General features: G+C 54.3%; 1 protein-coding gene and 1 long non-coding RNA gene across 5 annotated transcripts; one reads left to right on the top strand and one right to left on the bottom strand.

Moving 5' to 3' along the window:
* Positions 1 to 1326: 1326 nt before the first annotated feature.
* LOC118671189 lies at positions 1327 to 26002 on the bottom strand. Of its 4 annotated transcripts, XR_004972649.1 has the most exons (4): positions 15560 to 15998; positions 15233 to 15380; positions 2931 to 4181; positions 1327 to 2177 (listed from the first exon to the last, which is right to left on the bottom strand). It is a non-coding gene; the product is annotated as an uncharacterized LOC118671189 (long non-coding RNA). The 4 variants fall into 4 exon arrangements; XR_004972651.1 differs by lacking the exons at positions 15233 to 15380; positions 15560 to 15998 and adding an exon at positions 25890 to 26002; XR_004972648.1 differs by lacking the exons at positions 15233 to 15380; positions 15560 to 15998 and adding an exon at positions 17344 to 17395.
* On the top strand, positions 17553 to 21751 carry SOX9 (SRY-box transcription factor 9). The gene is made up of 3 exons (XM_036339026.1): positions 17553 to 18391; positions 19340 to 19593; positions 20082 to 21751. Exons 1-3 carry the CDS (start codon positions 17961 to 17963, stop codon positions 20927 to 20929), a joined length of 1533 nt encoding a protein of 510 aa, XP_036194919.1. The 5' UTR covers positions 17553 to 17960; the 3' UTR covers positions 20930 to 21751.
* Positions 26003 to 27946: the final 1944 nt, after the last annotated feature.

The raw sequence follows: 27946 nt of genomic DNA, 5'->3' as shown, positions 1-27946 counted from the left end.
AGGCCCCCGTGCCTTCTGCGAAGGCTCCTCTTGCTTCCATCATGCTATATGTTTCCCATAATTTTATTAAGGACATTTCAAATATCCAGAACATCTGCAAGGGTCACACGGTAACAGCCCATGAGGCATATGTTTAAGTGATGACCCTTTCCTGTGGCTCTTAGACTCTTATCTTCTCCTCCAAGCCCCACGTTTCAGAACACCTGTCCCGGGGAACTGGCGGCACGGACAGTGGTTGTTCCAGTGGCTTCCAGGGCTTCTCACCATCCCCTTTCAGGAGTGGGCAGAGCCCAGATGAGGGCTACCCACAGGCCTGGGTCTTGATGCCAACCCTCCCACTTACCAGCTGTGGGGACCTGGACGTGGTATTTCATTGCCCTGAGCCCCTGTTGCCTTCCGATCTCTGATGGGCACAGAGCTGACCTGAGGAACCTGTGCCGAGCACTTATCAAAGGCCAGGAACCCTCCCACCAGCTCAACCACAGGCGAGGGGCCCTCGTGTTGTCATCCGTTGGAGAAAAGCAGGCTGGGAAATCCAGGCCTGCTGCCTGGTGGAACCTGGTGGAGTAAGCAGTGGTGAACAGTGGCTTTTCAATGTGTGACTCAAGGAATATTATTATTACTACTAGAGGCCTGTTGCACAAAGAGATTTCTGCAATAGGCCTTCCTTTCTCCTGGCTGCTGGCACAGGTTTTCCTCCGGCACCCGGGACCCAGGCCGTCGCTCCAGCTGGAGCCACCTTCAGTCTTCCGTCTTTGCTGTTCCGGCCAGAGCCGTCTTCCGTCTTCACTGCTCCGGCTCGCCTTCAGTCTTTCCTCCACTGCTTGGAGCCTACGTATGCAAATTAACTGCCATCTTTGTTGGTGGTTAATTTGCATATCGCGCTGATTAGCCAATGGGAGGTGTAGTGAAGGTATGGTCAATTACCATGTTTGTCTATTATTAGATAGGGTTATTATTATTATTATCAGCAGTAGCTGCAACAATAGTATTTTTAGAGAGGGCACCCATGAGCACCCCATTGTAACGGAGAACATAACCAACAATATGTCATCCTCATTGCTCTGGTTCCTACCCATCACTTATTTACAGCTGAGGCCACAACTTAGGGCCCTAGCACTAAGGATGACACCCCCAAACTGAGGGCCCCTCGAAGAGCTGTTTCCGTATAGCTGGCAAAGACCATGGCTTTGAGTGCTCAGGTTTTAAATTCTGAGTCCTGGTGGGGATGGTTGTGATAAAGAGCTGGGAGAGGTCAGAGTGTCATCTGGGAACCCCTGCGCCATAGCAGACAGATAGACAGACAGAAAGAACTCGGACGCCAGCAGTGGTTAAGGTATGTATTTTATTGGCTGGAAAATCATTCTGTAAAAAGCGATGGGAATGTATCAAAGCTAAACTCCATCCATATGCTCTCCTGTAAACACGGCTGTGACTGTGGGAGCATTCCAGGCTGGCTCATCCCTCGCCTCCAGCTCAGACAGATTTTCCGTAGTGGCTGCCATACAAACCCTACACCCCGAAAGTGCCAGGGTGGGTGCCCCACAGATGAGGAGCGCTTCTCTGTGGCTAGGGTAAGGCATGGGATTCCTTAAAGGCAAAGGGGCTGTCACCTTTCAGCCCAAAAAGCGCTTGGTCACTTCCAACCCTTCCCTCACTCTAAGCTCCTTTGGACTCACTCCTAGCAGACTCCTCCACAAGAGAGCATGTTGGGGGGTCTCTAAGGGAAGCCCCCCAGCCTTGGGAGAGAGAAAAGAAAGAATGAGTACGTGCTGAATTTTGATGAAAAACCACCTTTGAGTAGGAGAGTCATTGCAGCCCAGAGATGGGGTGTAGCTTTTCTGAGGTCACAGAGCAAGTTGATTGGGGGGGGGGGGGGGGGGCGGTGAGAGAACCCAAAGGTTCTGAATCCAGATGTCGCTGTGGGTTAGATCGGTAATAACGTTCCTTGGCCTAAGTCCAGAGACCTCAGAACCAACAAATCCAATCGCAGGATGAGCTCTTTGGAAAACATTGAAAGCGCCCTCATGACACGGTCTTTCTCAGAGGGATGCAGTTTCCGCGACACCCAGACGGACACTGTGGGTGACTCCGAGCCATTCTGCATCCAAGGTTTTCCAACTGAGTCTTCGCCGTTCATAGTGGAGGGAGAGAAGTCTGAGTGTGGGGAGTTGGAGCTAGAGTTTAGGTAAGAGACAAATATCCAAAAAAAAAGAAAGGATGGGCATGTTCAGAAGGAAACGGACCGTGGCCGACCCAACAGCATCCCTCTCTCCCACACGTGGGGTTCCAGGCAGTCCCAGATCGGTGCCCGCACAAATGGGGTTCTTGCTGAAATTGAAGGAGAAGGAGCGAGGGACAGAGACGGGGAAACAAGGTGGCGGGGTCTCTCAGCCACATGCACCCAGGAGAGTTATTTTTAAGAGCTCGCTCTTGGGAAAAGCTAACACCAAGACATCAGTCATATTCATCCTTCCTTGGACCGTGGATGTTGGGCCACCACTGACATGTCACTGTAGAGACACAGTCATGGGTGGAAAAGAAGGCTGTGTTGGGGGGGGGGGGGGCGGCAGCCCTGGCCTGTGGCACACCCACAGGACTCTGGGAAGCCAGGGGTTCTGCACACCAGGCCAGACTCCTCCACTCCACCTTGGGGGTCTGCCAGCTTTCCTGGCTCCCTCCCCACTGTCGAGCCTTCTTGTGAAATGACTGGCACTTCCTGCTTCCCGTCGCACCCCAGCCCCAGATGCGCCACCTCCCCCCGGTCTCCGCCCTCCGGCTTAGTGAACAGGAGCCAAGGGGGCCCTTGAGGACACAGAAGCCCCTGTTGGGATGAGGACAAAAGGAACACATTTCCCCCCACCCCCCGCCCCGTTTCCGAGTTTTCTTGCACCTTTCTCTCCCCCCGACCCATCTCCCCAGTCCCTTACCGTGATTGCTGCTTCCTGGCCCTGATTCAACCCACATTCCTGCTGCTCCGTGTCCGCCTCCCAGCTGCAAGGCCATGGGGATGTTCAGAGAGTTCCAACTCCAAGAACTCCTCATCTCCATAGACCTGTCTGCCCACCTCCCACCTGGCCTCCAGGGAAACAGCCAACATTCCTGCAGTCCCACAGAGAAAGGGTGTGACTGGCATTGCTCAACGAAGCCTCCCAGCCAGCATCTTCTGCCCCAGAACAATAGCGTTGTATTTTTCTTGGACTCCCTCCGTTTTATTTGGTTTCTCCTTTGATTAGCAGAAAAGGGCTCCTCTCCCTCCCCCCTGCGTTCCCTCTGAACCCACCAGCCTGGCTCTGGTGTTCTTCCGGGAGAATTCCAGCCCCCACCCCCGTGTCACGTAAAGCCCTGGGTCCTGAACTTGGGTGACGTCAGGGAGCCTTGCCCCCGGGGCTTTCTCACACATGGGAATCGCCTGTCTCCCGGGAGCCTGCAGCCCATCTCGGATCTGTTGCTCTTGGATGCTGATCCCAGGACGCCAGGCAAGGTGTTAGTCAGACTGACCTTTCCCGTTTTCTGAGTCGTGATCTCAGATCCCTCAGTCGGGCGCTACGTGTTGAAAATGAAAATCCGTGTGTGGGGCCTGTACGAGGGACCCGGGGTGAAAGGGGAAGGTGACACCTCAGCGTTGGTTGAAACAAACAAACAAAGGCCTATGTATCTGCTGTCAAATCCATCCTCACCCAAAGGAATCGTGCTCTTGGGGTGCGAGGCTCACATTCTGACACCTACTGCTTCTCAAGGGGCTGGCGCACGTCTGAGGTCTCCAGGGTGCTTCCGTGCACCCCCAAACAACCAAATCTGGTGGTCAGGGAGTTTTCAGTTCAGCTGTCTGCTGGGCTCCTGAGACAGGTCAGCCCACCAGGGATGTTCCCGGGGTATCTTCCCTCTCACCAGGCGGCGGCCTGTGGGGCCCTCACCAGGCCACCCCCAGCTTCTCTATCAGCCACAGATCTCAGGACAACAGTGCTGATCCCGCCAGCTGTTCGGGTTGGGCTGGCTTCTTCCATTCAGTGCCTGTCAGCATCCCTAGGGTCTGTGGACATTCAGACAAGACGACTTCTCGTTTTTAACGTGAGAAAGGGGGCCTGTTGGGAAGTGTTGTACAGAACGTCACACGACTGTTTCCAGGAACATAGTGGTCGAGTTCTCGGGCTAAGGAACTCCGGAGTTAGAATGATTACCTGAAAGATATAAAGAGACAAAAATTGGCTTTTCATTTTAACCGAACGCCCGGACCATCTGCTTATTCATCGCATTCGTTTCAAAATTCTTCTGTCTCCTGAACCAACTGTGACACCTTCCCTGCCCCCTAAGCCCTTAGTCGGCAAACTGCGGCTCGCGAGCCACATGCGGCTCTTTGGCCCCTTGAGTGTGGCTCTTCCACAAAATACCACCTGTGGGCACGCACGTACAGTGCGACTGAAACTTCGTGGCCCATGCGCAGAAGCCGGTATTTTGTGGAAGAGCCACACTTAAGGGGCCAAAGAGCCGCATGTGGTTCGCGAGCCGCAGTTTGCCGACCACCTAAGCCATTCCAGGGTATGGGATCAAGCCGCGCAGGTGCCATTCCTTTCAACAAATGCTTGCTGAGCATCAGTTATGTGCGAGGCATTTGCTCAAATCAGATAGTAAGGAAAAATAAAACAAACACTAAATCTACTTGGAAACAAACCATAGCACACTCTCTGTTTCCTGCCATCTCGTTTTCAAGAAGAGACAACTGGATTGTAAAAGGAAAGAAATTATCTTCTTTTCTCCAAGAACGGACACACACACACACACACACACACGCCACACCCATAGAAAATAATTGTTTGTCCAGTCAGATTTACACATGCGTCGTGGAGATAAATACATGAGACCTGTCTAAATCTCAACGCCAATGTGCACCGATTTTTTTTTTTTTTTTTTTGAAGGCTCCACAAAGAAAGGAAGAGAGAAGAGGAAAACCGAACAAGAGCCCGGAGGAGTCCGATCCCTTTCGGTGTTGGCAGGTAATTGTTAGCAGAAATGGGCCGTAATAACCAGCCATTTCAGAGGAATGCCAATTCCATCGCATCCCGCCTCAAGAAGACCCACGGCCCGCCTTTGTTCCTGACCTGGGCAGTTTTGAGACAATAACAATACCTTCTTTCAGGAACGGGGGGATCTGAAAGGTAGGACTCCTGCTCCCCCAGATAAGCACTGGCAGGAGAGGTGAGGGCTGGCGAGAGGGAGGCTGGGGTTGGCTCCCCGGGGGTCAGCCAGGAGCCCCGCCAGGGCCAGCCTCTGCAGAGGGAGCGAGGTGAGGGGGCGGCAGGCAGGAAGCGTCTTGCGTTCAGAAACTTAAAAAGGATCTGCACGCTCCTCCCTGTGCCGGGGCAGCCAAGGCCTCCAGGGTGGCAGCCAGCGGAGCCTCTGGGACCGAGACCGGGACCGTCCCTGCCCGCCCTGCCCGCCCTGCAGACCGTCTGTTTGCCGTCTGGGACCGTTTCAGGCAGCTGCTTCCTTCCAAGAGTCTGAGGTTGAGGGTTTGGGTGAGCTTGATGGGCAGCCTTCCTCCCCCTCCCCTTACCTTTTTATTCACAGTTTCCAATACACAAAGCACTTCATGACGGCCATGGAAACCTCCGTGGCCACAGAGTGAGAGACCAGCTGTGACCAGTGGCAGGCAGACCCGGGACGGCCCGGGCGAGCGTCTGATTATGTGGCACGGACGCGTGGCTTTCCCTTTTCCCAGTTGGGTCCCCAGGGTGGCGTTTCTCTGCAAAAGGGCAGACTGACAGGGGCCTGCGCAGGGCGTGGCATGACGGATTCAGGAATGAAGGTGCCCTTGAGCCGGTCACCTGGGGAAGCCGCCCCGCGTGGGGCCAGGCCTCTCGGAGCATTTGTGGGGTGAATGTGCGGGGCGTTTTTAAAGGGCTCCGTGTCAGCCTTAGGAGGCACTGCGTGTTCCCAGAGGCAGGAGACCCGGCGTGTGAATCTACCATTGTTCTCCGTCGATGGGGCTCCCGGCTCCCCTAAGAGCGTCCGGGCTCGGGGAGCGGCCCTAAAACGAGCTACTAACCTAACTGCCCTTTCTCTTTTGAACTCTTCTCTCCCTAGCAATTGCCTTTACCCCACCCCCACCCCTTTTTCATTTTTTCCCAACCTATTATACAAGGGTAATTAATGGGCAAACAAGACTGAGTCCAGCTGAGTTCTAATCTGGCTCAAGAACAGTAGACAGGACATCGGCCTCGTCAGCCACCCCCATGCCCACCCTGTCAGCTTCCTCCTTCTTTCAACCAGCATCCCAGCCCTCTCCCCGCGTGCTGAACACCACTGAGTTGTCACCACTCGGACCAGGTGGCAACCAGAGGACTCTCCTCTTGATTCCTCCCCAAGAGAGCGTGTCTTTCCCCTCCATGGCCCTTCAGTGTCAGGCGACCCATCAGGGGTCTGGGCAGAGGGGGGATGACTCTAAGGGCCCCTAGCCAGCCCCCCATGGGAGGGGCAGACAGTCCCTGATGTCACCAGGCCAGCCCTTCAGCCACAGCCTATGCCACATGCAAGACAGCCACTAGGTCTGATGACACCCAACAGCCCCCTCTTCTCCTTCCCAACTCAGCGTCCTCCCTTGACAGTCTTATATGGAGACTGTCCCTCCCAGATGTGAGTTAACATCGCTCCATAAAACACTGAGTCCAAAGGACATAAGGCAAGGCCAAAAAGAAGTGAGGCAACAGGTAAATAGCTTCCCTCACAGGGGAATACGGATGGTCATGACATAGCCCATTCAGTCTTCTAAGCATCAAGCATCCAAGAGTTGGCAGCCATTGTCTCCTTGTTTCCCTGCTGTTGTTGTCAGTGTTGGTCTTTGCCCCTTAACACCTAGAGTGTGGACAGGTGAATTAACCGATCTAAACCTCAGTTTTCTCATCTGCTCAGTAGGGGGGAAGGATAAGAACAACCGCAGAGGTTTTCTGGGGGAGAGACGGGTGATACACAGAGGCTAAGAGCCCTCTGCAAATTGCCGAGCGCCTAGGCAGGGCTCTGCAAACATTTCTTCTTACTAATAAGCAGCAGAAAAGAAGAGGGAGGGGGTGTCAGCGGAGGGCCCCAAGGACTTCTCCAGGCTGCGGGGGTGGTGACATCCCAGGTCTGGTTGGTAGAACACAGTCATTTTGAAAATCCGGACGTGCCTCAGTCAAGATGTAAAAAGGCTGCCGCATAAGCCAGAGAAGAAAGAAGCCGCCACACACACTAGAGCGAAGTGTGTCCCGGGGAAACCAAGTCTGTCAAGGCACCAGGGCCGCAAACCCAGCGCCGAACCCCGCCGGGCAGACGAGAGGACATGAAACGCAGGGAAGACACGTTGGCCGTGCCTGGTTCAAGTCACGCTCTGTTCTCGGCTCCTCAAGACCCAGGCAACCAAGTCCTGATTAGGAGAGAAGGGAGGCGATAAGATCAGAGACACGCTTCACAAAAGCACGGAGCCCCAGTTTCTCCCCGTGACCCACAAAGGAGCCGGAGCCCAGCCAGAGCGCAGGGAGAACAATGGGAACGTGGGGGAGTGGGCTCGCTGGAGCCAGAGCTCCTGGGGACAGCAGCGGGAGGAGTGCCATGTGCCAGGGCTCACGGGGGAGGCAGGCGCGCACCCCAGCTCCGGGCTGGGTCTGCCTCTCCCATCAACGGCGTGGCCTTGAGCTAGCTCCACGCTACTTGCAGGGCTCCTGTGTCTGCACATGAAAAGCAAAGAGAATAGAGTCAATACCTAGATGCGATGGGCACTGGGAAAGCAGAAGCAGGAAGCAGCAGCAAGCAATATTCAATTGCAACAGGATTGTTTTTGCAGCAATGGTTGGGAAAGCACAAGAACAGGTGAATGCGTGTGGTTTAGAGTGATGTGTGTGTGCGGGAGAAGGAGAGAGGATAGGGTGTGTACCCCAAGGTCCCCTCGCCTGACGCCCCTCGTGTTCAGTCAGAACCTTGTGGCACCGCGATGAGTGAGTCCAGGCGCTCACGGGTTATGGGGGCACAGGGATGGGGACCACGCGTGTGATGGCAGTGGACACGGGGCCCTGGACAGGCAGGGGGAATACAGGCTCCAAACAGACGGAGGCCGAGCCAGAGGCTTCTCCTCCCCAAGCTGACACCCCGCTTCCTTCCATGGGTGGCTGCCCATTGGCTGGAGGACGATGCCCATCCTTGACCCTCACTGCATCGCCCCACCCTTCTGAGCAGCAAGGCCCACCCATGAGCAGCAGAAAGCTGTGGCTCCTGGACAGTTCATCACGAACGAAGACCCGCCTGATCAAAAATAGATGAAGAGACCTAGAAGCATGAACAGACTGGTGAACCTTGGAGGGAAGGCAGGAGAAGGTGGGTGGGAAGAGATCAGCCAATGAACTTGTGTGCATATATGCATAACCATGGTCACAGACAATGGGGTGGGGGGATGGGAGGGGGCTGAAGAGGTTAATGGGGGGTAAAGGAGGACCTATGTAATACTTTCAACAATAAAGATTTAAAAAAAAAAAAGACCTGTAGCAGTGAACTCGGCCCACCCGACCCTCGAGCCCATTCAATTGTTCCTGAAGCCAGTGTTTCTCACCGTTACTCATTCCCTCCGCCTCGCCTTCTCCTCCACTGCTTCCAAATAGATCTGAGTGTGGAATTAGGGACTCGGGACGGGGTGGCAGTGGCTGACCTTGTTTTCCGAATGCTTCTGGTTGACAGAGGTGTAGGGGGCATTGCAAGAGTCCTCAAAGAGTCCCCAGAGATCACGTGCACACACGTTTTGCTCTCTTTCCCTTTAAATCTCAGCCCCCAGAAGCAGCTTGGGGGGGAACTCGGGCTCCTGGGACCGCAGTCCCTGGGGGAGGGACTCCATCTGGGAGTGATTAGCCGGCAGATTTCAGGTAGCTCCCACCACACGTGCAGCCCACATGACACCCCCTAATTCCGTACCCACAGCTCTCCTTCTCCAAACAAACAGCAGCTCCGTTTGCAGAGAAAAGAAAACGCCTTCCTTAGAGGAGCCAGGTCATAACCGGCTCCTCCGCGCCCACCCCCACCCCCACCCCCTATCCCACCGCCCCCGACCACCATTCATTCAGCGGGCAGCCACCCCGAGGCCCCTCCGTGGAAGGCCTGCGCCTTGTGCTTAGAAAAGCAAGCAAGAAAAACGGGAAGAAAAAAATATTTATCGTCGTTGTATATTTGGGTAGCAAGGTCCCGGGGTTTTTAGAGGTTCTGATATGTTAATAATGATTTCAGTTTGTGGTTTGATTGTTTTCTCAAAACCTGTAAATCCAGGCCAGACGTGTATAAAAGATGGCAATCTGAAAGCTTTCTATCCAACACTTCAAATATTCTCTGAAGGCACAGCTCCAACGCCCTTTCTTACAGAGAAAGGTCAAAGGGTAGGAGATTGAGAAGAGGGTTCCAGGGCGGGAATCCCTCCTAAATGGCACAAGCAGCCATCTCCAGGGCACACGTGGAGGGCAGCCATAATGACATCCCATCTCACCGCGCAGGGTCCCACTCTGTGCTGGCAGCTGTAATCTACCATTAGATATTCATTGCTTTGGCTACATTTTGGTCACTCATTCCCTCGAGGAACATTTACTTAGCAAGGTCTATGTGGCACAGAGATTGGGGGTAACACTGAGTTCCTGTCCTCAAGGAGATCATACGTAGTTCAGTGATGAGCATATAGGCGCAAAGAACCGTGACAGCACAGAGAGGCACGCACAAACACGTGAGAACACAGAGAAGGCAGCGCACGTCTGTTCCTGGGGAGGCTTCCAGTCTTCACAGAGGGGTCAGCACTGGAATTAGATCTCTAGCCCCCATGGAAGTCGGGCTGCCTCCGAGACTGAGAGTACACTCGGCCTTAATAGTCATTTACGCCATAGTCTGAATGAGTCTCACATCCTTTCAAGGAAAACATCTTTTTCCTTTGATCTGGGGAAGACACCCTTCCTGGAAAGGGAGAGGACTCTGCAAACAAAGCATCTGAGAAGGACCGGGAAGAGACCTGAGGAGTCAGGGCTGCTCTTACGAATGCACGTCCATAAGTCTCCCCTCCTGAGGAAGCACTGCCTGGGATTTTTCTGAATCAAAGAGATACTAATGTTTTCATGTTTTCTTTGAACCCATTCATTTGTGTGGGTTGTTTTTATTTAAATTACAGTGTGCATTCGGTATTATTCTGTGTTAGTTTCAGATGCACCACAAAGTGGATGTACTTTACAGAGGGGTCCCCCCGCTGCTTGAGGTACCCACCTGGCCCATACATGGTTATCACGATAGTATTGACTGTTTTCATCTCTGTGACTCTTCTGTAACTTCCAACTTGTACTGCATACTCCCTCCCCCTTTTCACCCATCGAGCCCATCCTGAACTCTCAAAGGCAACCTCACTCACAGGCCTGGTCTGCTTGACTAAGGGAAGCCCAGGGATTGCAGAGGGGATAGGTGAGTACTCGTTCCATCCCTCCGCTGCCTCCCCTGTACAGGTCAGCATCTTGGCTGACGAGACTAACCCAGGAGCTGCTGAAGCCAGTCTCAGGCCTAGTTGGGCTCAGGAAGGTGGGCCTGGGGCGAATGCCCCAAGGACGCCACACCGAAGCCCTGCTTTCCTCAGACCTGAGCTCCTGGAGGAGGGTCCGAATCCGGAGAACCTCCTAAACACCAGGAAAATAAAAAGCAATTAGTGACTTTTGCTTCAGGCAGAATCTAAAGGGGGAAAAAGAAATCTTGGCGCCCCGCAAAACCCTGCCTCCCCGGGCCTCTTCCGGAACCACAGTGTTCAGCCCACTCAGCGTTGGGCCAGTGCCACTCTCTCCTCCCCCAGAAGATTTCTTTGCTCCTGGAAAATCATCTGGAAACTGTCATCACCACTGTGCTGGTTGGCAGATGTCCCCCAAAGAGGGAGTGAAGTGTACCACACACTACAAGGCATTTCTGGGCTCGGACCAAGAAAGGGGGAGAGCTGGGTGGGAGCGATGGCTCAGGCGAAGAGCAGCACAGCCTGGCCAGGGAGAGCAGAGAGGGCACCTCGGGGGCCAGGGGATGGGAAGGACTCTGACCCTGAGCCAGGGTCCCTGGACCACTTCTCCCCCGGCAGGGCCGTCCCTTCTGATGGAGCCACCAGCTGGGAGGCAGCTTTCTGTGACCCACGCGTTCCCTCAGAGCAAGGAAAGGGGAATCCATGGAAGAGGCAAAGAAAGAGAGTCTCAGAACAGGGAGCCCAGAGGGCAGGGCAGAGCGTGGGTGGCGGAGGCTGAATTCTGCTTTAACATCGACAGGGAGCCAATGACAGCGGGGACCCCGAGCTTGTCCCCGGTGGACATCAGGCACATAGTAAGCCTCAAGCGATATTTGATGACTGTTGGGCTAATGGGAGAGGGAGACAAGGGGAAGAATGACAGGGAGCAAGTGAGGATGGAGAGGACAAGATGTCTCCACCGCATTGCACCCAGAACTCTACTCTGTCACCTTGTGTCCTACCTGGGGCTCAGCCTCAGATCTACACCCCGATCCCCCCCAGGCCCCCGCTGCCCGCACAGCCTCCATCTTCCACGCCTCGCACCTTTGCAAGCACCTGGTTTGCTGTCCAGGATGCCTCATGCATCTATGGCTCAAAGGAAAACTGGATGTGGCTCTTTTAAGGAGATGCTGGAGCCAGGTCCTGGGGGGAGGGGGAGGGGGTGTGTGGATGCTGAGCATGTGGGTCTGAGCCAAGACCATCCACCCTGCCTGCCTTTCCTGCCAGAGATGTCAACCTGGGTCTGACACCACCTTTCCTCCTGGTTGCTGAGAGGAACTTCTCTACCTCAGAGGTGTCTCCATTGCTCCCAGAAGATGAGCGTTTAAGGGGAAGGCGCCTACATGGAGGGCTCTCTCGGACTCCATCTTGGTTTTGAAGAATAATAGACGCCCTGATATTTGCATCTGACACGACCCTGGCCTGAGATGATACCAGGAACTGCTTATTCGTCTCCGTGTCACACATGGACATTAAGGCGGATGAGACTGACAAGACTTCTGCCAACCAAAGCTGAGTTCCCTGAGCTTCCAGGCACCCCAATGGGACACGGTTTTGCCAGGCCTGAGCCTTCGGGCTTCCCTCGGGTTTCAGCCAACCTGGGAAGGGGGGTGAGAGGATGGGGGGAGGGGGGCGGTGCACTCCCAGGACTCTGTGGGAAGCAGAACAGTCTGTCCTTCCTCACACTTCGTCCTGAAGATAGTGACAAGGACACAGCGAGATTTTCTAGGGAGGAGGGGACACACACCCAAAAAAATTAAAAAGGCCTGTCCCTCCCTCCTACACCAGACCAAAATTCACACTCATCAAAATAAATGAATGAATGAATGACAGGTGGGCAGAAGGAAAGAAAAGGCGGGGAGGGGGCTGCTTTCTCAAATGCCAGCTGTGTCTCCTGGAGGCTGTGAGAACAGCAGACACACCTTTGCTTCTCTCTGCAAACACTCTGGGCTGGAGAGGGACCCCAGCAGCAGTCTCTGGGGCAGGCTGGCAGGCAGAGCGGAGGCGCACCAGAGCTTAATTTGAAATAAACAGCGGTCCTGGGTTGTCTGCCCTGCCCCCCACCCCCACCCCGACTTCTCCAAGGCCCAGTGCGGTTCCCCCAGGCTCTGAGGCCGCCCAGACCCTGCAGTTTCTGTGACCTTACAGCTCCGAAACCCTCCCAGGCCTGAGCCCCCATCCTAACTATGTCACTCTCGCGGAAACTCCAAAGTTGGGGGCTGACCTCCGGACTTTGGCCCTCCTGGGGCCCTGGGGCCAAAGCGCAGCGGCCTGAGCAGAGACCAGAGGGCGGGCAACCCGGCTGCTGCGAGCTTCTGCCCCGCGCCTGGCCCAGCCGCCCCGGAGGGGAACCCAACTCCCAGCTGGGAGGACGCTGGGTTTGGCCCCTAATCCATAGGTTCCAGACACCAGGGAGATGCTCTCCGCCCGAGGTACCTGCCGGTCCTGCCTAGAAAGACACAAGACACTTGTCTTTCCCTGCGTTACCTCCGAAATTGGCTACTAACAGCGTTTCTCCCTTTCCATGGTTTGATGGCCGCATTTCCTGGTCCTACCCGCCCCCCACCCCCCGCCCCCGCTGGAGAGGTGACCGGAGGGGAGGCGGCGGTGCAGGTGCGACCCCACGCCCCGCGGAGGTTGGGGGGGGGGGGGGGAGTGAGGCCCTGGGCCCTGATTTCCCCGCTGACACTATCTGTATGTTTAAGTCCGCAAGGCGAGGGCACCCTCAGCCAGGATGTCAGAGAGATTTTTAAAAGAGGAGCATTGAGGAAGGGGGCATGGGGGGACTTGGCCTAGGAACTTGCCCGCAGGCCGTTCTAGGGGTGCGCTGAGGTATTGACTCGAGGCTCCCTTGTGCCTTGACTAAAGACAGATGTGTTGGGGGAAAGTTAGGATTTTTAAAAGTGAGAGAAAGGGGAAAAGGGAACGCAGTCCCTTTGGGACTGGAACTTCCCACGTGCTTTTCCCCTCGGAGAGCCAGCCGGTCCAGAGAAGCCGGCAGTTCGGACTCGGGCTCAGGCGCTGGTCCGAACCCCACCCCGTCTCAGGCCCCCCACATGGGTTGCAGCCACTGCCGCCCGGAGACGGGGTCCTCAGGAGCACAGGGAGGCTTCACACCTCCCTCCCAGGCACCTCCCCGTCCATCTCATCCCTCTTTCTCTCCGGAAACAGAAACGGGAAGAAAACCCAAAAGCAGCTTGGCCTCCAGTTCTAGGGGCGCGCGGGAGGGGGAGGGGGGACACAGGCGCCCGCGTGGGGAGAAACACACACGTAGGACTACTGCGCACACGGAGCGCGTCTCCGGGGGTCCGCGGCCTGTGATGACACAGGAACACCCAGGGCAGGGTGTCCGGGGGTCACAGGTATTCACTGCGCCCCGACGGAGCCATCTGCAACTTTCCTTTCCCTTTTGGCTGCAGCCGTCCAGCCTGGCGCCGGTCCGAGCCTCGCCTTACCTGCTCCTTCCAAAGAGACACGGAGCCGGCAAGGGGCTCACGCCCCGTGAAATGTACCAATGACCGAGAAGCGCCTGGGCGCGCAGGGCGCGGGGGGCTGAGGGCCCACCAGGGATTGGGGTCTTTCCCCTGCAGGGAACCGAGCCCTGGGGACCTGACGGGGGGAAAGGGTGCCCCGTCTCTGGGCGCCTCTACAGAAAAGGTGGCTCAGGCTGAGCTCTTGGGGAGACTCCGCTGCTCACCCCAACCATACTCTCCTCGGCCGCGCATCCCTGCAGGGCCCCCGCTTTTGCTAAGGAATTTGGGGAAGGGAGGTTATGCGCCTTCAGTCCTCAGGTATGGGGAACCCCATCCTGACCCCACACCGCTCACCCCCATCCCGGGACGCCACCCCACCCCCTGGCACCCCGGGTCAGCACCGCCCCGCAGAGCCGGCGAAACTCGCTCTGTGCCAACAACTCCGGGCCTCAGCGCCCGCGTAGACTCGGAGGGAGATTGGCGGCCCGGCTGGAGAAATTGAGCCTGGCGCCGGCCCCCCAGACGCCTGAAGAGAGAGAAGGGGAGGAGGGTCCCAGACCTCGGCTTCCCCAGTCCCCCTGGGGGTCCGCGCGCACCTCCAGGTCTCCGCTCCCCGCGGCAGACCTCGCGGCGCTGGCCCAGGTGCCTGGGCCGAACGCGTCCTTGCTACGTGCGAAGGGCAGCCGCTTGCTTTTCCCTTTCCCGAGCAGCGCCCCTTCCCTTCCTCGGCCCCACCAGACCGCGGGTCCCAACAGCGTTTAGCTCTTGGCAGAAGGCTCCGGCTAACACTGGGCCAAGGGCCTCAGTTTCCCCAAATGCAGCCTCAACTCTGGGGAAAGGGTTCCTGCCCCCACCCCCGCCGTCTTCCGGGCCGGGAAGAAAAGTCAGAGGCGACTGACAAGGGAAAGTCACACCCGAGCGCACCGAGCCCCTGAAGGGGGGTGGGGGAGTTGGCACCCAGGCCCCTGAAGACAGTCAGGGCTGCCTCACTGGCTAATCGATGGTCTCCACGTGTCCCACTCGGCCTGGCCCTAGCACGCCTAGCAGAGGGCAAGGCCTGGCACCTGGGAGGCGGGTGGGGGTGGGGGGACCCTTCCCGTGGTCTCCGTCTCCACGTTCTCTGCAGAATAGAAACGTCAGGCACGGGGAGCGCGCTTTTTACCGGCCGGGTCCTCTATAGACACGCACCTCCCAGCTCCCCTAACTGGGCTGCCCGGAGGTGGATCCTCACGGGAGGGCATACCGTGTCGGAATTTCTGCAGATAAATCTCCGCGGCAGAGCCATCCTGATGGAGTGGGACACACACCCTCCGCCGCCACTATCCAAGTTTTCCTGCAGTTTCAGCGAGTTGAGACCGTTTCTGGGCTTTTGGCGCCCCCTCTGGATGCAGCTGAAAAGTGCAGCCCGGTTTTTTAAGTCAACTGATTGCTTATCATGTTTTCCAAAAAGATACAAGAATACAAAATGCTTGTATCAAACGAACAGAAAATGTATACAGTACGATAGCTTACTATTTAAAGTGCTGCCTGTTTTACGTCCTATTATAAAAGTGCATTAAAATAGACTTACATGTGTACGTATTTTTCTTGACCAGTATTTCGTGAAATGTTCTAAACTATCTTCAAGTCGAGGTCGTCTTCAGTGCCTTCTATGCCAGTAAACATGAGAATTACAATAAAATGCAACTAAAGACAGACGCCTTGGTTAAAACTTCTGCCCCAAGTTCTGGTGTCTGAGCCTCCTTCTGGGTCAGTTGTCTACGAATCACAGTCAGACTCACGAAAGTCCCCTGCCCAGGACCCAGAAATCAGTCCATACTACCTACGCGGGACTTTTTCTCCCAAAAACAAGGACAAAGTTGTTCTTCTTTCCCGGCATATTAGGAAGCCATGAATGCAAGACTCTTGTATGGAGATCGCTTGACCTCCTTTTAAACTCTAAGATAACCAAGACACCCACTGTGAGTAACATTCGATTACAAAGTAAAATACTACTTAACAGGGTTGCAACTTACTGCTTTCTGAAGAGTTCCGTTTCCTATAAGAAATGTCCAGTTCTTTGGAAGAAAACAAGATTTTTGAAAGTTCCTCACGGAAAAACAGTCTTTAAAATCAGAGTGCCCGCAATTTGCAAATTAGAAATAAACAAGTCTTTGGTATGATTCCGGTCGGCCGAGTCACAAGAACCATCATTTAAATCGAGGTAAATATTTGCCGGAGCCAAGAAGGGGGGGGGGGTTGAAAATTAAGAGTTTTGCTCAGTTGGGCGTTTAGTTATGAATCTGGAGAGAAGTAACCCTCGGGCGACTAAAGTTTTTCTTCTCCCCCAGAAAAGATACCCAAACAGACTCTAAGCATGCGTGTAAACACAAAGATTGTGCTCAAATCACACTGGAAATACATCAGACACCCCCACCCCTCCACCGAACTCCCTACTGTCTGGGAGTCACAAAAGGACCCGACTATAAAGAGAGGTCGACAGGCGCCCCCCGCCCCGCTTTCCAGGTGATTGTGAAGGAGGGCGAAAGCAGGCAGGCAGCGCGACCGCCAGAGTGGCCTGTTTCTCTGCTGCGGGACCCATTTGTTTAGCCTTTTACAAACCGAGTGACTGGCCTCAGCCTCGAGGCCGGGGCGGCCACGTTCGCACAGCTCCCTGATCGCTCAGAGCCAGTTTGCACGCTCTTTCCAGACAACTCTTTGACTCGGCCGGGAGGTGAAGAGCAGACCATCAAAACAGTTGCCCTGTCACTGAGGCGCTCGCTCTGGCGGGGTAGGGGCTTGGAGGAGGGGAGGCTGGGGGGCTGGAGAAGGAATTGTCGGAGTTCAAGGTCAGCATGGCGCGAGTGCGGCTCTGCGAGCGAGTGAGTGAGCACGGGGCTACGCAGCCGCCTGCAGCCAGACTAGCCTTCGCCGGGGTTTCATTGATTCCCTTTGCAAAAGCGCAGCCGAATCCCGACCAGCCTCGCCAGCCCCAGCGAACCAGAGCATGTTCACCTATTTATATGGATTATTACGGAGGAACAGCGGGCGCTGAGTCACCAAAACATTTGTTGCAAAAGACCATTCCTAAGGACTTTCGGCACAGGCAGTCTCCCGAAGCAACCGGGCTGCGCCTTATGGAGAGGCTGCCTCTCAAATACTGTAAACTCCCCGGCTCAGTCCCCGGGACCGTGGAGAAAGCTCGGAGGAGAAGCGCTTTGGGGATGGGGGTAGATCCTACGCTAGACATGCGGGCGCGCGCGCGCGCACACAGACAGACACACACACACACACACACACACACACACACACGGCGGAGATTCGCGCGGAGACGCACCAAAATTCTGACATTGCGAGAGAGTACGGCAAACTTACACACTTGGACGTCCCGGGTCCCCCGCCTTTCCAGCAGCACCCCCCCTCCCCCTTAACCGCCCGGCCAGCGGCAGCCCTCCCCGCCCAGCTCCTCCCCGCCCCTCTCGTCACCCAGCCCAGTGCCACAATCCTCCCCCCCCCCCCATCCGATCCAATCAGCTGCCTGCCAGCCCTTGATTGGCTGGACGTGTCTAAGGTGAGGGGGGAGTATTTATTAAAGAGCAGCCCGGCTGGAAGTCGGAGAGCGGAGAGCAGAGCTTGAAATTCACTGGGAACTTCAGTGGCGCCAGGACTTGCCAGTTTCACCCCAGGAACTTTTCTTTGCAGGAGGAGAGGAGAAGGGGTGCAGTCGCCCCCGCTTTAGCTCTTTCTTCCCCTCTTCCTCCTCCTCCTCTCCAATTCGCCTTCCCCCACTTGAAGCGGGCAGCTGCGGGCTGGCCACCCCGCGCCTTCCCAAGTGCTCGCCGCTGCTGCCGCTGAGTGACGCGCCAGGCTCCCCGGGAGCCGCTCGCTCCGCGTCCGGGCAGCCGAGGGGAGAGGAGCCCGCGCCTCGAGTGCCCGAGCCGCCGCGGCTTCTCGCCTTTCCCGGCCACCCGCCCCCTCCCCCGGGCCTGCGCATGAATCTCCTGGACCCCTTCATGAAGATGACCGAAGAGCAGGAGAAGGGCCTGTCCGGCGCCCCCAGCCCCACCATGTCCGAGGACTCGGCGGGCTCGCCCTGCCCTTCGGGCTCCGGCTCCGACACCGAAAACACGAGGCCCCAGGAGAACACGTTCCCCAAGGGCGAGCCGGACCTGAAGAAGGAGAGCGAGGAGGACAAGTTCCCCGTGTGCATCCGCGAGGCCGTCAGCCAGGTGCTCAAGGGCTACGACTGGACGCTGGTGCCCATGCCCGTGCGCGTCAACGGCTCCAGCAAGAACAAGCCGCACGTCAAGCGGCCCATGAACGCCTTCATGGTGTGGGCGCAGGCGGCGCGCAGGAAGCTGGCCGACCAGTACCCGCACCTGCACAACGCCGAGCTCAGCAAGACGCTGGGCAAGCTCTGGAGGTAGGGCGGCGGCCGGGTGGGCTCCGCGGGGGCGAGGGGGGGCGGGGGGCGAGGGGGGGCGGGGGGCGGGGGCGCGGCAGGGGGAGGGGGACGCTGGCCGAGACCCGCTCTCAGTGCCCCGCCTCCCGGAGCGGGCGGGGTGGGGCTGGAGGGGGGTGGGGACGTGGTGTAACTTGGCTCGGAGTTTGACAAAGTTCTTGGATGGCTCCAGGGATGGGGGCGGGGGGCGGGGGGGGGGTGATGGACGGCCAGCGGGTGGGAGAAGGCTAGTAGGACCCACGCACCGTGAGAGAGGGGCAGCCTGATGAACTGCAATCCCAGATGGGTGCTGGAGTGGGAAGCGAGGTTTGCTTCTCTCTCCCAGGAACTGCGCGCTTTCGGCTTTCGCGCAGCTCTGCGCTCCCGGAGTTGGGATGGAGGGCGGGGAGAGAAACCCAGGCTAGGGGACCCCCTTAGCCGGAAGGGGGCGGCGGAGGGAGGCTCCTGGAAATAGGTGGGCGCAGTGTTGGGGGGTGGACAGGAGGGGTTCCTTGCAAATTGAGTGGGATTTTTGGAAAGTGTTTGAAGGGGGTAGGGGGAGGGAGGGTGGGGTGGGAGAGGGGTGACTCCAGTAGCAGAGCCATTAAGAACGGGGCAGCGGAGAGCTATTTCCATCTGCAGGGTTTCCAAAATAGAAGAGAAGGGGAGAGGGCGGGGCGCGGAGTGACCGCTCACGTCCCACTAAAAGAATAGGGGAGACCTTTTTTTTAACTTTTTGTTGTTAAGAAAAGTTATGAGCTGCGGCAATGGCTGGAAAGCAGAGGGAGGGAGCGGGGGGGGGGCGGGTTGTGTGCAAAAGCAGCAACGGAGAGGTCGGGGGTCACCTCCCGCTCCCGCCGCCGTGACAGCGCCGCAGATTTCACAGACCTGCCCCCCTCTTTTCCTCTGCGCCCCCTTTCGCGCACGCAGACTGCTGAACGAGAGCGAGAAGCGGCCCTTCGTGGAGGAGGCGGAGCGGCTGCGCGTGCAGCACAAGAAGGACCACCCGGACTACAAGTACCAGCCGCGGCGCAGGAAGTCGGTGAAGAACGGCCAGGCGGAGGCCGAGGAGGCGGCCGAACAGACGCACATCTCCCCCAACGCCATCTTCAAGGCGCTGCAGGCCGACTCGCCGCACTCCTCCTCGGGCATGAGCGAGGTGCACTCTCCCGGCGAGCACTCCGGTGAGTCCCCACCCCCCCACCCCCCCCCCCCCGGGGCCCTCTGAGCCCAGCCACCACCCTCCTGGCGCACCCCCAGGCCTCCACCTAATAGGCTCTGCTTAGGGACTTGGCGCCACCCCGGGGGAGGGAACCGCCATCCCCCACCCCTAGCCTAATCCCCCTCCCCTCTCTGTCCAGGGTCGCAGGAAGCCCCTAATCACAGGCGCGCACACACACACACACACACACACACACACACACACACACACGACTCCCCTACAAGTAGCAGTTTGGCGGAGGGTCCTCGGGTGCCCGGATGAAAGAAGATGGCCCAGTGTGGACTGGCAGGTTGATTATTGAGGGTCACATCTCCAGGGCAGCGCGCCTCCCTTGTGGATGCGGGGCCCTTGGACCCTTTATCAGGGAGGGAGCGAGGGAGGGTCTCCGGAGGGTTCCTAAGACACCCCTCGCTGATTTTCATGCGCCTCTTTCTCTTTTGTTGCCTGCAGGGCAATCCCAGGGCCCACCGACGCCACCGACCACCCCCAAAACCGACGTGCAGCCGGGCAAGGCTGACCTGAAGCGAGAGGGGCGCCCCCTGCCCGAGGGGGGCCGACAGCCCCCCATTGACTTCCGCGACGTGGACATCGGCGAGCTGAGCAGCGACGTCATCTCCAACATCGAGACCTTCGACGTCAACGAGTTTGACCAGTACCTGCCCCCCAATGGCCACCCGGGGGTGCCGGCCACGCACGGCCAGGTCACCTACACCGGCAGCTACGGCATCAGCAGCACCGCGGCGGCGGCGGCCCCGGCGGGCGCGGGCCACGTGTGGATGTCCAAGCAGCAGGCGCCCCCGCAGCAGCCCCCGCAGGCCCCGCAGGCCCCGCCGGCGCCCCCACAGCAGCCGCCGCCGCCCGCGCCCCCCCAGCAGCCGCCCGCGCCCCCGCAGCCGCAGGCGCACACGCTGACCCCGCTGAGCAGCGAGGCGGGCCAGGCCCAGCGCACGCACATCAAGACGGAGCAGCTGAGCCCCAGCCACTACAGCGAGCAGCAGCAGCACTCGCCGGCGCAGCAGATCGCCTACAGCCCCTTCAACCTCCCGCACTACAGCCCCTCCTACCCGCCCATCACCCGCTCGCAGTACGACTACACCGACCACCAGAACTCCGGCTCCTACTACAGCCACGCGGCCGGCCAGGGCTCCGGCCTCTACTCCACCTTCACCTACATGAACCCGGCGCAGCGGCCCATGTACACCCCCATCGCCGACACCTCCGGGGTCCCCTCCATCCCGCAGACCCACAGCCCCCAGCACTGGGAACAGCCCGTCTACACACAGCTCACCAGACCTTGAGGAGACCGGAGACAAAGGGTGATGGATGGATGGATGGATGATCGGCCTGATGTTCATAAAAACAACCGAAGAAAGAAAGAAAAAAACAAAACCAACCCACCAGAATTTCTGTGCATTGGACATTATTTTTTCTTCTTCTTCTTCTTCTTCTCATTCCATAAAGACATTTTAAGCTACAAGGCAACTCGGACCCAGATTCCAAGACAGAAACGTTTGCTGTCCAAAACGCATGCCCACCTTGTTGGAGGCAGGCAGTGGCCAGGCCACTCGGGGCTTCGAGGGGCCCCGCGGCATCTCCACGCGAGGCGGGACTTGGAACCCTTCTTCACAGCGAGCTCGGAGGATGGCGGAGACCCGTGGGACCGTGTTTGCTCAATCCCTCTGCCTGTTTGGACTTTGTAATTATTTTTTAGCAGTAATTAAAGAAGAAAGTCCTCTGTGAGGAATATTCTCTATTTTAAATATTTTTAGTATGTACTGTGTATGATTCATTACCATTTTGAGGGGATTTATACATATTTTTAGATTTTAAAAAAAATTAAATGCTTATTTTTCCAACAGCTAAACTACTTAGTTGAACAGCGTGCCCTAGCTTTTCTTGCAACCAGAGTATTTTTGTACAGATTTGCTTTCTCTTACAAAAAAACGAAAAAAAAAAAGTGTTGTTGTATTAACATTTTAAAACCCCCCCACAGGTTTGTGTTATGAGATGAGTTTGGGGGGAGTGGGGGTGTTAGCTTTGCTTAATGCCTCAGGCTTTCTGATTGGAGGAGGAGCTGCCTTAGACAAATAAAGGCCTTATTTTGCGAGTATGGACCTACACACGTTAGTCTAGAGAAGCATATGGTAAGTGTGGTCACATATTTTTTTTAAACGAGAGAAAAAACACACCTTGAGCCTTAAAAGCATGCTGCTGACAAATACCTGCGCTCTCTTTTAGTGCATTTATTTCCTCCTGGGTTTGCCTGTTCAAGGAAACCTTAAGCAAGAAGCAAAAGGCAAGGAGAGGAAATGTGATGTGGGGATGTTTCAACAGCCAGCCAGTGCCTCCCCCACCCCCCACCCTCAGCACCCTGCCCCCTGGTTGCCTGGCCTGCCCGGCCCCATGTGGGGACACAGATGCCAGCCGCCTCCCACAGTCACCCGTGCCTCTCTGAACACCAGCAGTCAACCTTCAAGACATTCCACGTGCTCAGATTATTTATTTTGTAAGGAGAGGTTTTAATTAAAAAAAAAAAAAAAAACTTCCTTTTTTTTTATTTTTAAAATTTACCTTTTAAAATAGGTTGTTGGAGCCCTCCTCAAAGGGTATGGTCATCTTGTTAAATTATGTTCTTAACTGTAACCAGTTTTTTTTTTTTATTTATCTCTTTAATCCTTTTTTTTTTGTATTATTAAAAGCAAGTTTCTCTGGATTCCTTGTCCAAGATTTGTATAAATATGCCTTTTTGTCCGTCCTTTTATTTTTTTTCCCTTCGTTGTTTTTGTTGAAAAACTGGAAACTTGTTTCTCTTTTTTTTTTTTTTTGTACAAATGAGAGGTTTCAAATGTAGTGTATCACTGAGTCCTTTGTAGTGTTTTCTGCCACAGATCCACGGGCTGCCTACACGGCGCGTGTGGTGTGACACGGGACAGCGGGGGCCCGCGCCAGCCTGTTCCTCTGCATGTTCTCTTGGAGAGAGAGAGGAAGGGGGGAGGGGCGAGCCCGCTGGCGGACCTTAATTCTTAATTATTTCTGTGGCTGGAGCGTTTGAGGATTGCTTTTTAAAAAAGACAGCAAACTTTTTTTTTATTTAAAAAAAAGATATATTAACAGTTTTAGAAGTCAGTAGAATAAAATCTTAAAGCACTCTTATAATATGGCATCTTTCCATTTCTGTATAAAAGCAGATCTTTTTTTTAAAAAAAATATTTCTGTAACTTAAAAAAACCTGGCATTTAAATCATATTTTGTCTTTAGGTTAAGGTTTGGTTCGTGTTTGTGTTTTGTTTGTTTCCTTGTCCCCCTCCCCATACACCCCGAAACTTTTGTTCTCTCTGTGAAACTTACCTTTTCTTCTCTCTCTTTTTTTTTTTGTATATTATTGTTTACAATAAATATACATTGCAATAAAACGAACACTGCCCTGTGGACTTACTCACCCCTTTCTCTTGGGAAAAGGATGATTTGAAGAGACTGTTCTCTGGGAGGTTTTGGTTTTTAAGTGCACTCTTGGCAATCCCAAAACCAGCCCTGGGAAGACAGTGCCCTCAAACATCAACACACAAAGATCTTGTCAAGTGCCACCCCATTAGGGCACAAAGAGAATCACATGTCAGTAGTTGCCCGTGCCCGCGAGTGTGTGCTGTGGTTTGGGGCAAAAGCTGTTCCCTGTGGAAGTCGGGAGGGCATATTAGCCCGAAGTCAGCGGCCTGTCGGAAGGTACAGGCCAGAGGGGGTGACTTGCTTGTCTGACTTCATGAAAGCCAGCTTTCTGTGATGATGAACGCACCCCCCAAAATGGGGTGTCCACTTCCAAAGCAAAGGAAGCCAGAGTCGAACAGTGTCAGGAGGAGGGGGGCCAGGGGGCAGCCTGTCCTATTAACCAGGGAAATCATTCAGAGTTTATCTGTGGGGGCCACAGAGTGAGATGGTTTTTCTGTTCCCTCCAGTTTAACTCCTTCTGAGGCGATGCAAAGCCATCGCAGAAGTAATAAGGCCTAATCCTGTTTTCCTTGGCCCCGGTTAGATGGGAGTTTCCAGGATCAGAGAACCGTTCAGGTCATTTTTCATTACACAGATGAAATCACTCCTTCCCTCCCACCCCCACACGGAGACGCCCCGCCCCCACCGCAGCTGATCCTCACGGGGAAGTGTCTGTGAGGAGGCAGGTCTCCTCTGCAACCTGGGCTGGAGTTGCTGCTGGGCCTGCGTCTCCGCGGCCTGCACCAGCACCCACCTCTCCCGCATCACCTCCCATTGTCTGCTTTTGCTGATTGGATTCCTGGCCTGCGTCCCACGCCAGGATCATGGCAACCAGGAAAATGGTAGTTATCCAATCGAGGCAACGTGAGCACTCGGCCTCCTTGGCAAATTCCTTTGGCAAACATGGATTGAGGGCCTGGGATCTGCTGGGTGCTGCACAAACACCTCCCTGCCCCCCCCCCCCCCCCCCCGCCCCGCCAACCCCATCCCAGGCGGCAGATCCTGCTGCTTGTTGGTGCCATAACATCCCACCCCACCGCCCAGAGCCCATCCTCCATTTTTACAAAAATCTCTATTTTTTCCCCCTTGCCAACACTCCCAAAGTCCTTTATAACTGTCTCTGTTAAATTTGTATTCACCCAAATCCCTCTGTCCATTAAAATTGACAGTCGTCCAATCATGCTCGGCCCTGTCCCCACCTAGGTTTTTGAGATTCTTCTCTCCACTCCTAGGAACATGGTCTTTTCCTCAGTTTCCCTCAGCGCATGACCTTGGGCAGACCTCCCGAGAGCCAGAAGACGCCATTGAGACATAAACTTGCTGGGTGACCTAGAACAGGCTGCTTACTGGCCCGTGCCTCAGTTTCCCCTTTTGTTAAGCATGCTTATAATCCCTCCCTCGTGGAACAGGGTTGCATTAGGGCAGTTTGGGGCGAGGAGCAGGCTGAGAATTCACTCGCTCTGAATCTCCTGGTCGGTGCAGGATTCCTTTGGAAGGTAAAGGAAAATGTTTGGGGTTTTCACGGGCTCCCCACACGGCATTGATCCACAGGAAAATACAGGGCACACCCGAGTGCAGAGAGCAAGTGCCTCTGAATCCCTTCACCCCCACCCCCCAGATCCAGTCAAAGGCCAGCAACACCAGATTAAATATTTTAGAGGCATTTTTTAGTCTAAATCCAGAAATGCAGGGCTTATCACCCTGACAACAAGACATTTATTGGGATCCTAGCAGAGAGTCCTCCAGACCAGAAAGGACTTGTATTTTAGATCCCAGGTTGTTTGTTTGCACTTGAAAAAAAAATTTTTGTAAAACCATTTTAAACAAAAAGTAAAAGGAATTTTTAACAGAAGGGAACTTGAAAAAAATCACTTAGAAGCAGTCGTTGGGGCTGTAATGAACATGCGCTTATGGCTTCGCGTGAGCAGTGTGTTTGACTTTCCCAGCTCAGCGCCATCCTGCTCCTTCCCTCCCCTTCACTTCCAACAGGAACATGTCGGAGGCACCACTTGGTCAATTGCTAGAGATCAAGATGCACTTACGAGGTCGCTAAAGATGCTTAAGCTTCAGGACTCCTCATAGGACTTGGACTTAATCTCATATTTTTTAAAATGTATAACCTTATTCTTTAAGATCCCCCTCCTCCCCTGAAAAAAAAAAACTGATACACCTCAGGCCCCACAAAACCTGGGTCTGCCCTTGATCATGGCTGTTGGACAGCAAAGTATGACGTCAGAGGCTGCCAGGAAGATGCTTTCCCTTCTCTTCAGCAGTCCTGACACTTATAGGTGCGTAGTAAATTCCAACCTTTCCTGGCGAGGTCACCGACGCATTATCAGGAATCTCTGCCGTAACATTCTACCACCTGTCCTTACATACCTTTCTTATCCCTCTGAGACCCAAATGCTTTTCATTTCTCAGAAGATGCTATCTCATGGGCATAGCAGAGATGGCCGAAGTACTAAGGCCCATACGAAATGTTTGTTATTTCTCCTACCTCATATCTTCACTTGCTCTTCCTACTCGTGTCTTTTCTTCCTTTCTTAGGCCATCTCTGTCCTGCATTTTCCTAGGGTCTCCTATTAACTCTGGATGCTGAAAAGAGTTTGCTGGGCCCTCATGGGGCTGCTTCTTTTCCGCCACTCACAGACTAGAACTCGTTCACGCTGGACAGCTGAAGAATTGTTTGTGGACCAAATACAACACGGGCCAGGCAAGGTCAGATTTGCACTCACTCAAGACAACCAGACAAAATTCGGGTAATATGTACATTACCTTGAAGCTTCGGCTGGACACGTCCCTTGAAATGCCAAGATTTTCTATTGAACTGAGTCCTGTTGCCACGATTTCAAGGTGCCATATTCCACTTCTGGGAGGTTTCTACTCTTCATTCTCCCCACAAACCTTTGGAGAGCATCACCTGTGGGTCAGGATTCAGCAGTGAACGTAGTCTCCCTGCCCTCATAGGGCTTACATTTATTTTATTGTTTTCTAGGTTATTATTATTTTTAATGTGTTTTTATTGATTTCAGAGAGGAAGGGAGAGGGAGAAAGAGATAGAAAGATCAATGATGAGAGAGAATCATTGATTGGCTGCCTCCTGCTCGCCCCACACTGGGGATTGAAGTGTGACCTCCTGGTTCATAGATGGATGCTCAACCAGTGAACCACACTGGCCAGGCACAGGGCTTACATTTTAGAGAAAGCAGGAAAAACACAGAGTCCTCCTGCTATTTTCTTGTTCGTGTACTCTGAGCAATGATTAGGGCCAGTTGGGAGGCTATAGCAGCCACCCAGAGAGAGATGATGGTGGCCTAGTTGAGGATGGCAGAGACAAGGTAGTTAATGGATTGGGGAATGATTCAGGTGAGGACTTCCTGATTTTTTTTTTCTCTTCTAATCTCATCCATTTTTCAGTGACATGAAATTTACTCTGACCCCATTGACATAGAAGTGACCTAGGCTCTTGTACCTTAGTCACTCCCCCCTGCCCACCTCAATAACACTCTGTAAGTGCCTGTACCTCTTAATTAAGCACAAATTTGTGTATCTCACAATCCCCCTTTTGCCAGAGACCTCAAAAGAAGGGTCTAGTCCAGTGATGGCGAACCTATGACACGCGTGTCAGAGGTGACACGCAAACTCATTTTTTTGGTTGATTTTTGTTAAATGGCATTTAAATATATAAAATAAATATCAAAAATATGTCTTTGTTTTACTATGGTTGCAAATATCAAAAAATTTCTATATGTGACACGGCACCAGAGTAAAGTTAGGGTTTTTCAAAAAGCTGACACGCCAAGCTCAAAAGGTTCACCATCACTGGTCTAGTCCCTGGTACCCAAGAGGGTCTCTGGACCTCCAGAGATTTGGTTAACGAACCCCATAAATTTATGGAATCAGAAATTTGGGAGGTGTGACAGGAGGTCTTTTAGTTCCGCTGTGTGCTGCTCGTTGTAAAAATATTTTGAACAACATTTCGGCCATTGAATGCTCCTTAATCCCTTCTAGAACGCTTGCATTACTGAGGAGCTCACTTCTCTGTCATGGAGATCTTTAATTGTGGAGAAATCTTATCTCTGCCGTCCGCATCCCATGGTCCGGGACACCTGCCTCTATGCCAATGTGATGTGAGTCTTGTCTTTCTTACAGACGGTAGCCCTTCAACTCATCGTACACGTTTCAAGTTTTCTTTCAGTTTTTTCTTCCCCCATGCTAACCATTTCCAGTACATTTTTACATCTGATATGGTTCCCAAGCTCTTCCATAACTTGCCATTCTTTTTGTTAATGCACTTCGCTTATGGGCATTCCTCTCAAATTAGCATGTCCAGAATTATGACCACAGCTCCAAGTTCTGTTTGACGAATATGGAATACAAGTAGACTCATCCTCTGTGTAATCAGAAATTGTGCTTCTATAAATTTACATTTAAATTTCATCCAGTTATTGCAGTAGCCAAGTCACCCAGTTATGTTCTGGTGAGAAATTTCTCACCCAGCAGGTCATTGTGCAATAGGTTTTTTTGAACTTAATTACCGAGTTTTACATTTACCTCTGTCTTGACTGGAGCGTGACATACACAGGCTCCATGGAAGGAAAGAGAGGAAAAGGTATTTACGTCATCAAGCCCTCACTTTGCCAGGCCCTGTGACAGGTGTTTTATACACGTGATCTCATTTAATCCACTTAATAACCCTTAGAGACAGGTGTTATTATTACAGTTTTATTAAGAAGGAAACTGAGGCTCAGAGAGATTAAGCAATTAACCTGAGGTCAAGTAAACAGGCACACAGCATAACAACTACCAGTGGCTCCCCCACCCCGCTGTCT

The sequence above is a fragment of the Myotis myotis genome, unplaced genomic scaffold (genome assembly GCF_014108235.1).
Source record: "Myotis myotis isolate mMyoMyo1 unplaced genomic scaffold, mMyoMyo1.p scaffold_m19_p_17, whole genome shotgun sequence".
Lineage (NCBI taxonomy): Eukaryota > Metazoa > Chordata > Mammalia > Chiroptera > Vespertilionidae > Myotis > Myotis myotis.
Note: the sequence above shows the minus strand (reverse complement) of the source record. Positions and strands in the feature narration are given on the sequence as shown.